Here is a 14,268-nt window from a genome sequence, read left to right as displayed (position 1 = left end):
ATGCCAAAGACAATGGAGCAGCATCAGGCTTTTTTTTTTGGAAACGCACGCAAGTAACATATGAGTGTTATATTGTGTCCATGTCCACTGCACAAGCAAATCTTAAGACTTGGTAATTATGTTTCCATACATAGGCCGTTATTCAATTAACTTCTTCTCCTAGGCTTTCTACCAAGTGTTATGTTCACACCTTATCAATAAAATGCATTTTAAACTACCAGCAAGCAATTAACGACCAGACAACAAAAGATCTGAATGGCAATACACATATGTAGTGTATGCACTGTGTACAGTTAGATGAACATATAAAGTTTACATCTGTTACATCATAGTGTATAGAACAGACTCACATTTACAGTGGGATGCAAAAGTTTGGGCAACCTTGTTAATCGTCATGATTTTCCTGTATAAATCGTTGGTTGTTACGATAAAAAATGTCAGTTAAATATATCATATAGGAGACGCACACAGTGATATTTGAGAAATAATTGTTTCAATAAAATTAGGCAGGTGCATACATTTTGGCACGGTTGTCATTTTACTGATTCCAAAACCTTTAGAACTAATTATTGGAACTCAAATTGGCTTGGTAAGCTCAGTGACCCCTGACCTACATACACAGGTGAATCCAATTATGAGAAAGAGTATTCAAGGAGGTCAATTGTAAGTTTCCCTCCTCTTATCTAAAGAGTAGCAACATGGGGGGTATCAAAACAACTCTCAAATGACCTGAAGACAAAGACTGTTCACCATCATGGTTTAGGGGAAGGATACAGAAAGCTGTCTCAGAGATTTCAGCTGTTTGTTTCCACAGTTAGGAACATATTGAGGAAATGGAAATGGACCACAGGCTCTGTTCAAATTAAGGTTCGAAGTGGCAGACCAAGAAAAATCTCAGATAGACAGACGCGATGAAGTGTGAGAACAGTCAGAGTCGACCCACTGACCAGCACCAAAGACCTACAACATCATCTTGCTACAGATGGAGTCACTGTGCATCGTTCAACCATTTGGCACACTTTACACAAGGAGATGCTGTATGCGAGAGTGATGCAGAGGAAGACTTTTCTCTGTCCACAGCACAAACAGAGCCGCTTGAGGTATGCTAAAGCACATTTGGACAAGCCGGCTTGATTTTGGAATGAGGTGCTGTGGACTGATGAAACTAAAATTGAGTTATTTGGGCATAACAAGGAGCATTATGCATGGAGAAAAAACAACACAGCATTCCAAGAAAAACACCTGCTACCTAGAGTAAAATATGGTGGTGGTTCCATCATGCCGTGGGGCTATGTGGCCAGTGCAGGGACTGGGAATATGGTCAAAGTTGAGGGACACATGGATTCCACTCAGTATCAGCAGATTCTAGAGACCAATATCCAGGAATCAGTGACAAAGCTGAAGCTGCGCTGGGGCTGGATATTTCAACAGGACAACGTCCCTAAACACGGCTCAAAATCCACTAAGGCATTTTTGAAGAGGAACAAGTACAACGTTGTGGAATGGCCATCTCAGTCCCCAAACCTGAATATAATTGAAAATCTGTGGTGAAAGTTAAAGAGAGCTGTCCATGCTCAGAAGCCATCAAACCTGTATGAATTAGAGATGTTTTGTTAAGAGGAATGGTCAAAAATACCTTCAACCATAATCCAGACTCTCATTGGAACATACAGGAAGCGTTTAGAGGCTGTAATTTCTGCAAAAGGAGGATCTACTAAATATTGATTTCATTTCTTTTTTGTGTTGCCCAAATGTATGCACCTGCCTAATTTTGTTTAAACAATTATTTCACACTTTCTGTATATCCAATAAACATCATTACTCTTCTCAAATTTCACTGTGTGTCTCCTATATTATATATTTAACTGACATTTTTTATCCTAACAACCAACAATTTATATAGGAAAATCATGACTATTAACAAGGTTGCCCAAACTTTCGCATCCCACTGTATATCTGTAGCAGAACTTCCATATTTTTCCGAATGCTAAATCTTTGTGTGTCCCCCTCCAGCCTGGTTCCCTCCCCTGCCCCTCCCTCCCCTGCTCTCTGCCTGCCTGGGTCAAATTACTTCTCTTTTCACAGTGCGTAAGACAGAGGACACAGAGCAAATAACTGCTGCAGCCTGTCTTATCCTGTCTGTTTGCTATAATTCTTATTTCAGATGACTGTCTGCCTGGCTTGATTAGATCACATATACATGAGTGGTGGAGTTATGACATCAATCCCCCAGCACCCTTTGCACCTATGGTATACAAAGACCAAAAACTACAAGGGCCCAATTTCACGCTGGGGGTGGGGATTTCAAAACTATATGTAGAATACGGACCCTGGGGGTGAGAAAATCGCACTTTATCTTGTGTGATTTTATATATGTTGGCAACTTATTAGGTTTAAAGCAAACTGTCATTTATAATTTAAGTACTCTTTAAATACTCTATTATAATAATTATAATTATTATACACAATGCATTCTCACCTACTTTTTGGAACCTTTTCAATGTACTTTTTCAGTGCTGAAAAGTTATGTTAAATTGAAGATGAAAATTAGCCTCCTAGGAGACTAAATGGGCCCATAGACTGGTCGATTTCAGCCATCGATCGATTGATCGATTCTATAGAATCGATCGATCAGAAATCGATTCATTCAAATCAGCTAATCGATCGATCTGCAATTGATTTTTTGTGATCGATTTGATCTATCTGACAGGATGGAAAATCTAGGTCTAGGCTGGCAGCAGATCGATGGCCCATAGCACTGACGTACGGAGGGGGAGGTTACCGTTACCCAGAATCTCCCCCTCCCTTGTGATGCCTGTAGTCCTGTGTCACAGACAGTCAGAAACCCAGCAAAAGCAGTGGTGCCTGTAGCAAGTATGAGCGAGTCATCAGAGCTGATGACTCATCCTTTATACATTCAACCTTCTAGTGTGCATGTATGCGTGTGTGTGTGATGGGCTTCCTCTACTCTACGCTCAATGTGGCTCTCTCCTTCTGAATCCCTAGCCTTCTTCCATGTGTTTGTCTCTCCATCTCTTTTACATCTCCCCTTCCAAGTAGCTGTTCCTTTCCCATGGCCAATGTCACTGTCTTCCTGTGACACCACCAGGGGGTCACAACATGTCACACCTGCAATGTGGCTTCCTCTCACTTTCTGTGTCACTGGTGGTTTCCCCTTCATCTCTGTCACTATCCCTGCTTCATATGGCTGTCGCTTGCTCTATGTGTTACTATGTGGCATACCTGTGTTAACCTTCCACTGAATTGTCCAAACTAAAGGTGCCCATACACTTACTCAATTTCCCACCGATAGACAGCAGATTTGATCACTGTGATCGAATCTGCTGCAAAATCGATAAGCAAACGCTGTCCAACCGATTTCTGTCTGAAATCGATCGATCCCGTCAATCTGTCCACGCAGAAAATTGTGCTAGATCGCCGGCAGTGCGTCAATAGCGGTGTTCGAATGTCTGACAACCGACGCTAGCGGTAATACATTACCTGTTCCACCGGCGCGTGTCCCCGCTGTCTCTTCTCCGCGCTGGGCCCCGGCTGGCTTCACTTACTTCCTGTCAGGGGAAGTTTAAACAGTAGAAAGCCCTATACTGTTTAAACTTCCCCAACAGAAAGTAAAGTAAAGCTGGAGCCCAGAGAGGAGAAGAGAGAGCAGAGTCTGGGGGACTCGCGCTGGCCAGATCAGATAATGTATGCTGGGGGAGGCGGCAGCTCCACAGATTGTGAATCGATTTCATAGTGAAATCGATTCAAAATCTGTTCTCAGTGTATGGGCAGCCAATAGATCCCTCTTTGATCAGATTAGATCACACAGGGATCTATTTGCTGGTCGATCTGGTGGCAATCGACCAGTGTATGGCTGCCTCAAGTCTATCTCCCATTCTTCTCTCGGGGAGTTGTTCCAGCGATGTCCCCTGTTCAAATTTGCCGCTTCCAGAAGCCCTCAGAAATGTGTCCTTGAGTGTTTCCGAAGATAGGCAGCTCCATAATACACCTGCGCACTTTTGTGCATGGGCAGTATGGAGCCGCCCGTCTTCGGAAGCACTCGGGGACACAAGTGCTTCTGGACATTTCAGGATTTCCCCCCTAAAAATCCTGGGTTTGCCCCTGCATAGAGTTGCATTGGATCTAATGGTGCAATAATGCATTTAGATCGATTTTCAATAGATTTCTAATAGATTTCATTCTGAAATCAATTGGAAATCTCTTCCTAGTGTGTGGCACACATCAGATAGATTCCTGTCAGATTCGACTTGACAGGCATCTGACAGAAATCTATCTGATGGTCGAATCTGCTGCAAATCTATAAGTGTATGGCCACCTTAAAGGACTTACGAGGCGAAACGCCGAAAAAAAGTTAATCACTTGCCTCATCTGTGCCGATCCGCCGGGTCCCCCCGCTTATTAGCCCCCACGGGCCGACTGCCGACCCCACGGCCCGGGTCAGGCTCTCTCGCCTCTCCCAAGATGGCCGCATCCTTTGCCCGCGGCTGCGCAGTCCGCATAGCCGCGAGTGCGGCTGCGCAGCTCTAGGGCCAACCCCTCCGTTCCACGCTACGTAGGGTTCACTTTAAGCCCAGGCTGTGTAACATTTGCTCCTGTGTAGATACAGCACAGAAACCTATAAAGTCTATAGCTAGTCTTCTGCTTGAACAATTTGGAATAAGGTAACGGAATGTGTCAAATTATGCATAATCAAGAAACTCAATCCTACCTCAGAATACTGTTCAAATAGCGTGGATGGTAAAAAATCTTGCGGCTCTGAAAGAACTGGGGGTCCTGTCCAATTGCTCTGGACAAACAAATTAAGACAGCCAACACCCAGCAGGAACACCAGCAGTTGTCTGTAAAAGAAAAGTTGATAATGTAATGCAATAACTTAATATTCAATGACAGTACCCAATTGTCAATTTCACTCAACTATAGCAATCTTGAACTGAGTCAATACATGGACTACATTCAATCTTTAACAAGGCACTATGCAAGTGTATGCACTGTATAACAAATTCTGCCATTTAAATTGATCAGAAAAAAAAAAAATAAAGAGTTCTGAAAATCTTCATTTCCCCATCCCGCAGCCAAAGTAAACCTGATTAAAATGAGTTACCAACTACTATTGCAGAGTAACAGATGGCGAGGATTAGGAATCTGTCATAGTTGGGAAGGGTAAACCAAGTCCACTTAGGGAAGGTTCACATTTATCATTGGGAATTTTGCATGCACGGTTCAGGATTTTTGATTTTTATATTCCTTTTTTCATTCAATTCTGGTGCAATTTTGCATTTGTATGCAGAAAAAATTGCAATGCAAACTTTGCATGAATATCAATTAAGCTCACTTACAAGAATAATACATCTAACTTCAAAACCACCTACAATCTTTCATGAAAAACATGATTTTTCTGTATTCACATTGACTTCCATTGAAAAGCAATGCACACATCACATGAAATAAATTACAGATCTGCCGTCTGATCTTTAAAGCGGAATATAACCCTGCATTTCAACTTTTCTCTAAAATATTATTTACAGCATATTATATGCAAAAAGCATTTTTTTTACTAGACCAGCATTGGAAGGGTTAAACACAGAGGTTTAAAGGTCCGTGGAGAGATATGCAGTTCAGATAGATACATTCTATTTAGTTACATGTATCTATTTATAAATGTTAGACACTCTTTGGCTATCCTCCAAGCTCCTTCTCAGTCAGAGAGATGAGTCACATTCAACACTTAAAGTGAACCTCCGGACTAAAAATTGACTCAGCAGCACTGAAAAGGTCTGGTGTTTCTTTAACAGTTTCACAGCATCAGAACTTTCTTTCTCTTATCCAAGCCTCATTTTTAGCTGCACAGAAGAAAACTGCCCGGGCTTTTTTCCCCTGATGCTGTGCAAAGCATGATGGGATTTCTGAGGTTGTTGCTCTCGTACTGCTGTTTTGGTGCAAATTTTTTTTTTTTTTTTTTTTTTTTACATTTTGAATTTGACATTTGAAGCCTAGTGCGCGCAGCTGGGAGGGGTAATCAGGACACAGGACAGTTGGAACTGTGTCTCCTGCTCCTTGTCACCTCCTTTCAACCAAAAAGATGGCTGCCCCCATGACAAAGATGGCAGCCCCCATGAATCACAAACATTTGCCTGTTCTTTTAAAACAGGGTGGGTAAAAAACTATATTACCAATCTATTCTAATTAACATAACTAATGTAACTTAATGACAGTATGTTTGTTTAGGCTGAAGTTCCCCTTTAAGGCTCATACACACATCAGACCATAGTCTTTGGAAAATGAAAGATCACAGACCAATCTTACCACCCTTCATGTAGTATGAGAGCCACACCCTTCATGTAGTATGAGAGCAGATATCATAGACTATGAATGCATTTTGCAGGAACGGATCTTTGGCAGGAACAGATCTTTTGCAGATACTGATCTTTTGAATGTCTACAGCATCTTTGTGTGCAGCATCTTGCAAAGATTTCTATCTGATGGGGAGATCAGTTCCATAGAATAGACTGTGTAGGTATGGCTCTCATACTACATGGAAGGGGGTAAAATTGGTCTGTGATCTTTCATTTTCAAAAGACTATGGTCTGATGTGTGTATGTGGCCTTAGATACATTTATGTAAACAAAATGTATCTATTTCAGCTTCGGATGCGTCTGCAGAAATCTCCAGGAACTTTAAAGCCCTGTGTACTTCCAATGCTGGTCTAGTAAAAAAAAAAAAAATGCTGGTTGCATATAATATACTGTAAATAATGTTTTAGAGCAAAGTTGAAATGCAGGGTTATATTCCGCTTTAAGAGCGGCAAAGTTACATAATACAAATACAATTAAATTAATGTAAATACAATGCAAAGCTAACGCGTTTCAACAACTTTGCAAATCAGACAAGTGTGAGCTCTTCCTAGATTTTAGGTAAACAATAATATCTGAATTGCTCCTGAAGTGTTTTCACAAACCCAGTTCAATGCACCTGAAATACTAAACAAACAATCAAAAAATTGTTCAAAACAAGATTCTTAGCAGTGTCATCATGAAAAAAACATGAAAATCAGTTAAAACTGACAGCAATTCCTACTAAATCCCCACTCTATTGTAATTTAAAGGCATCCCTTAAGGCCTTTTTCACAGTGGGACCTTAAAGTCACACGTTATAAAAAATTATAACGCAGACTAACGCAATACAATACAAAGTCTGTGCAACAGCAACAGCAATACAAAGTCTGTGCGACATTCACAGTGCACACATTGCATTGTGTGTAACGTGCAGCAATATTTAGAAAGTGCTGCATGCTGTGCGTTTAGTAATACATTTGCTGCGTTATGCGTGTTGCACATGCTCAGCAATGTTTTTTGTTTTTTTAATTTAACACATGCGCAGTTTTCGTTCCATCAGTATCCGACGAAAACGCACCAAGAGACAACGCAGTGCAAAATAACGTCCAATTTTATAACCTACATGCGCTGCGTTATGGGCACGTTGTGCGACTTTAACGTCGCATTAAACGCAATGTCCCACTGTGAAAGAGGCCTTATTGGAGAAATAACTCTAAAGCAACCATGTATTAACTATATCACATAATTCAAATCAAATTTGTTCCACAGTAAGGCTCCCTTCACACTGTGAGTTGTGCCGTCTGTTCTGACGGACCGGACATAGGATGCGACAAGTATGGTAACATGAAAGTCTATTGACTTTCATGTTACTGTTCACATTAGTTAAAGTGTTCCAGCGCATCAAGTTGTAATGCCTTGCACGACGCATGTGATTTCCCGTCTGCTAATTGAGAACTAGTGCCGCTAATACACGTTGAAGTGCAAGTTCCCATCGTAATGTCGTGCATCGGAATACGTGCACGAAATTGGGTTCACGCACGTCTTAGCAAGTGCGAAAGGGCCCTCTGGCAAGGTTCACATTTGTCAAAAAAGGCAATGTTTACATGCTTTGCAAATCCACAATTGCTGCACATCCAAAGCAAGGTTATGGAGAATCAAATCTCAGGTTACCACTTAAAGAGGAGCTGTTAGGTATAAGGTCTCAGAAAAAATAAACACATATATCAGTAGCTAAAGATTGGCTGTACTTACATTACATATGCATTTCACTGTCCACGTTTGTACTTCACAGAATTTGTATATAGTATATGCAGAGATTGATGCTTGTGACAGCTCATGGCAGGTTCCATGTTTGTCTGTCTCCTATGAAGCCAAATGTGTCGTCATGTCCTGCTTGCTTCCTGATCACAGAAAAGCTTGTACTGAATAACACTAGTGTGCAGTGAATGTTAATTAGCCATGTGGCTAGGAACAATAGCGGACTCCTGCAGTGTACTCTGTCCGGAGTGGTTTCAGTGCTGTGCGCTGGACTGAGTTACAAGCTGCTGAAACTTGATCCTGTAACTTCTCCTTAGCAGCCGAGGGGAGGACCCCAGAATGCTTTGCAGTATGGTATGCGGCTTGCGTCCTCTTGGGTCTAACAGCTTTGCTGCTAAGCACACATCAAATGTAAGAGAGATTTTTATTTTCACTATTGCCTTTTTGGCTTCCGTCTAAACTGTTTAACACAGGAGAATAGAGGTTTAAATTAGCTTCTGCAGCCTGACAGTTACTCTTTAATGAAGTTGTATGAGCATTTTCAGCATGAAAAAAAAAATTTACACTTTGCAGCGTAATTTTGCATTCATTGCTTATCAATGCAGGGTAATGGGCTTGCATATAATTAAAAGGAACACTGCATCTTTGCAGAAAACTGCACTTTTTTTTTCCTTTACTTTAACTCTTTTTGGACCTGACCAAAAGACCCAGCTGGGACGAAGACTTCTGTGCATGAGCACGTTCGCACACACGCAAAAGCCGGCGACCCCACTACGGAGGGGACAGCAGGAGAAGGGGTAACAGTGGGACTGTGGCAAGCGACACAGAGACTTTTAGGGGCTGGAAGAAGCCACAGGTAAGTAAAACTGCAAAGCTTTATGTTGTCCTCATGAATCCTTCAAGGACCAGTGGCCATTCAGTGATCACGGTGATTGGCTCACAGTGATCACCAGATAAGGAGCCAATGAAACTGGCTCCTTACAGATGGGAAGAAGCTCAGCTGTCATATGACAGCAGAGTCTGTTAACGCTAGGAGTAGCAATCAGCTTGGGACTGCGTATCTAGACTAAGTGTATCAAAGCTAAAGAGCCACAGATGCGGCGTAGATTCTAAAGGTGCGTACACACGTCAGATAAAAGTCTTTGGAAAATGAAAGATCACAGACCAATTTTACCCCCTTTCATGTAGTATGAGAGCCATACCTACACAGTCTATTCTATGGAGCTGAACTCCACATCAGATGAAAATCTTTGCAAGATGCTGCACACAAAGATGCTGTACACATTCAACAGATCAGTATCTGCATAAGATCTGTTCCTGCAAAAGAACCATTCCTGCAAAATGCACTCATAGTCTATGATATCTGCAGATCCCATACACACCTTGTTTAATGGACATTCATCTGCAGATCAGACAATTATCTGCCGATCTGAAAATCCAACCTGGTGGATCTGATCTACAGATAATTGTCCGTTAAACAAGGTGTGTATGAGATCTGCAGATATCACAGACTATGAATGCGTTTTGCAGGAATGGATCTTTTGCAGATACTGGTCTGTTGCATGTGTACAGCGGTCTTTGTGTGCAGCATCTTGCAAAGATTTTTATCTGATGGGGAGTTCAGCTCCATAGAATAGACTGTGTAGAGTATGGCTCTCATACTACTTGGAAGGGGGTAAAATTGGTCTGTGATCTTTCATTTTCCAAAGACTTTTATCTGACGTGTGTACCCACCTTAACTTCTGTGGTGCCAAGCCGGTTAACTGAATTAAAGCAGTGCTGTCCAACTTCATAGGCATGCAGGGACACATTTATAGTCAGACAACATAGTGGAGGGCCGATTTCAATAAAGAGGGTTCCCACGGTATCAATAGTAGGATAAAATACACAATCTTACAGTAACATAGCCCCTCCAACATGCATGCCTTTAGGCACGAGTAACTGTAACGAGTGGTTTAACAATTGTGAAAAAACTTGGGAATAGTGCTCTGTTCTAATTGATAATCATTGCTTACTACATTAGTGCCGAATTTATATATTTTTTCATCTATTTATGTTAATCTGAATAATAGTGTTACTGGATATGCTATGTATTGGCTGCAGCTTTTAGTAAGAACTGGTTGCACATTTTATCAAAAATGAATGCATCAGCAAGATAGCAAGATAGTGTTATTTCATACCGCCACATGCAAAAAAAGTGATCAAATTATCTGGAAAAAAACATTTTTAAGATCCCTTAAGTTGGAAATTTGTATCAGATATGAAAAAATGAAAACAAAATCTATAATTTCCTATATCATTCTAAAATGAACCGAGTAGTCATCATCAGAGAGTTTACCGATGACTGCTTACTGAACATTTAAAAACAGATTACTCCTATGGGATGAACATTATTTCTGAGATTTAACATGGAGTAAAAGGTGAGTATGGAAAAATACTGTTAAATGAGCACATTTTCAAATATAATGTTTAGAATAGTTTTTATTAATCTAGAAAGATCTAAGAAAACATCTAGAAAGATATTAAAAAGTGTAGTAACCTGAGAAAAAAAACAAATCAATTTTCAGTGTGACTACGCTTTGCCTTTAAAAAATTTTACAGAGCTAATTTTCTAAAAGTTTGTAAAAACGTGAAATGTACCGTATTTGCCGCCGTATAAGACGCTCCGGAATATAAGACGCACCCAGGTTTGGAGGGGAAAAATCAGGAAAAAAAAAAGTACATACTAAACCTGGTGTGCCCATATTCCAAGAGCGTCTTATAATATTCTCCCCCAACTGGTGTCCTCTTCTGTCCTCTCTTTTGTCTCGTGTGTTCCCAGATGTCTCCTCCTGTCCCCTGTTTATCCCCAGGTGTCTTCTTCTGTTGCCAGGTGTCCCTGTTCTGTCCTCTGTGTGGTCGCTCTGCCCAGCCCCTTAGCTTGTCTCCTTTCCCTTTGTATTAAGTGTGTGTCCCCTTGTCTGGCTGCTCTGCCCAGCCCCCTAGCCTGTGTCTCTGCTCTGGTGCATTAACTGCCCCCCCCCCCCCCTTGTGACCCGTGTGGCGGCTCTGTCTTACCCCCTTGCCTATGTCTCCAGTCCCCTGCATTAAGTGTCCCCCTCCCCTTCCGTCTGACCACTGAGTGTCTGCCTTGTCCCACCCGTTGGTCTGTGTCTCCGCTCCCCTGAATGTTGAAGGTTGTGGCAGCCAGCGTCTTACCGAATCCATGTTGCCTGGGATCACCGATGTCCTGGCTTCTCCCTCTAGTGACCCGCGCTTGTGAAGATGGCCGCTCGGTCCGTGTCTCCGTTCCTCTGAATGTGAAATTGAGTGTCAGCCGAATGTTGTGGCAGCCAGCGTGTACCGAATCCATGCCGCCTGGGATCGCCGATGTCCTGGCTTCCCCCTCTAGTGACCCGTGCTTGTGTGACGTCACACAAGCGCCGGTCACTAGAGGGGAAATCAGGACATTCGCGATCCCAGGCGGCATGGATTCGGTACACGCTGGCTGCCACAACATTTAACGGGGCAGAAGAATGGAGACACGGACAAGTGGGCGGGAACGAGCTGCCATCTTCACAAGCGCGGATCACTAGAGGGGGAAGCCAGGACATCCGCGATCCCAGGCGGCATGGATTCGGTACACGCTGGCTGCCACAACATTCAACGGGGCAGAGGAACGGAGACACGGACAAGTGGGCGGGACCGAGCTGCCATCTTCACAAGCGCGGATCACTAGAGGGGGAAGCCAGGACATCCGCGATCCCAGGCGGCATGGATTCGGTAAGACGCTGGCTGCCACAACCTTCAACATTCAGGGGAGCGGAGACACAGACCAGCGGGCGGGACACAGCAGACACTCAGTGGTCAGAAGGAGGGGGACACATCGCAGAGAGCAGAGACATAGACAAGGGGGATGGCCAGAGCAGAGACATGTGGCTGGGACTATGCAGGGAATCCCCAATGTTGCGGCGGGTCGGCGGTTTGCATCGGCGGGCGATCATCAGTTGGGGATTCCCTGCCTTTGCCGTATAAAACGCAGGGACTTTTTCTCCCCATTTTTTGGGGAGAAAAAGTGCGTCTTATACGGCGAAATCTTTTCTTCTTTAAAGGGACTCCAAGCTCTGAATAAAAATGAAATTGGTACTCACATGGGGCTTTCTGAAGCCCACCGTAGGTCGAGAGGTCCCACGGCGTTCATCCGGCTCTTCTCCCAGGGCCTGGTCAGAAATGGCTGCCCGGTGGCTCCCGGCGACACTTGGCCCGAGTGTCAAGCTCCTTCTTCCTCATACGTCAACGTCTGACGTCACCACGCTGGCCGCCTCGCGTCATCATGGCGGCTGGCGTGACAGTACTGCACATGCGCTGTTTAATCGCGCATGCGCCGTACTGTCACGCCGGCCGCTGTGATGACGCCAGGCGACCGGCGTGGTGACGTCAGTGAAGGCAAACACTAGACCACAGTGTTCGGAAAAGGTACAATCCCCATGGCTAGCGACGAGCAAACATTGTTAGCGACATTTGAATTCAGCGACAGCACACGCCAGTCTTCTGATTGGATCTTTACCGGAAGCATGAAAATGAGGACCCAGAAAAGCAAGATTCTCAACATGTGAGTAGATTGAATATATCACTCATTTGTCATCGCTCAGTACAAAAGACTGACACCCAATATCACCCAAAACAATGCGCCAGGACGGATTAGTCTACATAGATGATAATTACTGTTTCTAAGAGTAGTTAGGACACTTTTTTAACAATTCTCTTCCAACCCATCGTTTAACTTGCGTTTCCGATGACCGGCGTCTAGCTTGTGTAAGGAGCTATCCGCAAAAAAAAAATCGTGTTATTTCTGCATAAATGCACCCATTTCAATGCATACATATTTTCCTGCTTTTTCCCACGTGCAAATACACATTGGGCCTCGCAGCCCAATATTTCATTAGGTGTTCTCTCACTTTCCCTTATATATCATATACCATTAGTTTCAACCCCCCTCCCCCCCCCCCCCCCCCCCAAATCACTGCCTCACCTCCCAGTCACACAGTATTACCTCCTGCACAGTCAGTACAGAACTCCCAGGGCTTGCACTGGTGCACATGCTTGCTAGGGCTTTTTGATCTTCTCCCTTTAAAGGCAACTAAACACTATCTGCACAAACCTCCCCATGATGGAGGTTTGTAAACTGTGTGGGCCATTTGGGGGTGCAAGCATTATATACCTTCGGGGGGCTGCTCCTTGCCCCCTTATGTACGCTCTCCACCATCTTCCTCAGCCAGACACGTAGGTGTTGCCCATTCCCGGCTGCCGCAATGCATGCCAGAAGATGTGGTCATTCAATATAAGTACATCTCCCAGCCGGAAGATATACTCACATTGAAAGACTACATCTCCATCTCCCAGCATGCCTTGTAGTGGGGCCTGGGATGAGTACTATCGCCACAGGATTTTGAACTGAAACAGCTGTGGGTAGGGCTAAAGAACATGGAGGAGTGCCTATAGACGGGGGGGCTAGGGAAGGTATGCAATGCCTGGCACCCCCCAACAGCCCACACTATTTACGAACTTCGCTTTATATAGTTTAATCACTTTATACATTTTATTCAGTTTAGTTAGTGCTTAGATCCCTTTAAGCCCTAGCGTTGAGTCATCCTGGCTGGCTTTGACAATCTGGGGGTTGGAGAATGCCAACATGTGGGTAAGAGGGGAGTGCTGTGGGACTTGGTTGGGAGAAGAGCAATACACACAATTTGCCCAGAGACATGGCCTGTGCTCCGTCCTTCTCCTTTGTCCCCCAGCTCCGCCTCTCAAAACTCTGTGGAGTTTCATGTTGATGTGCCTGATGTCTGCAATAGAGAGCTGATGGACATTTAGGGGGAGACAGCCAATTTCAGCACAGCGTTGCGCCAATGATTTGGGAGCCGCCATAAGCTGTAATGTGAATTATGACTATAGCGGGGCCCAGTGATTCATTTGTACCCCGGAATATCAAAAGAAAAAGTAATTTGGCAGTCACCAAAAGCCGAAGCCCGAATTACGTCTCCCTGTGTTTTTACAACTCAGAGGAGGAATGGTAGCTAACGCAGGCAGCGGTTTCAGCAGAAGCAGGGTGAGCCATATTTCGTCTTAACCCAGCACCAAAATTTGACCACAGCGATTTTGAACGTATGCCATTTAG

At 43.7% G+C, this 14,268-nt stretch overlaps 1 protein-coding gene across 2 annotated transcripts in view; it reads right to left on the bottom strand.

Moving 5' to 3' along the window:
* The window catches only part of TTC27 (tetratricopeptide repeat domain 27), a 564,428-nt gene that overhangs the window by 455,838 nt on the left and 94,322 nt on the right, over positions 1 to 14,268 (bottom strand). For both annotated transcript variants that reach the window (XM_068232111.1, XM_068232110.1), the window contains one exon: positions 4,730 to 4,859. In XM_068232111.1, coding sequence (XP_068088212.1) covers positions 4,730 to 4,859 — 130 coding nt within the window. The remainder of the gene's footprint in view (positions 1 to 4,729; positions 4,860 to 14,268) is intronic.

This window comes from Hyperolius riggenbachi, chromosome 4 (assembly GCF_040937935.1).
Source record: "Hyperolius riggenbachi isolate aHypRig1 chromosome 4, aHypRig1.pri, whole genome shotgun sequence".
Taxonomy (NCBI): domain Eukaryota; kingdom Metazoa; phylum Chordata; class Amphibia; order Anura; family Hyperoliidae; genus Hyperolius; species Hyperolius riggenbachi.
Note: the sequence above shows the minus strand (reverse complement) of the source record. Positions and strands in the feature narration are given on the sequence as shown.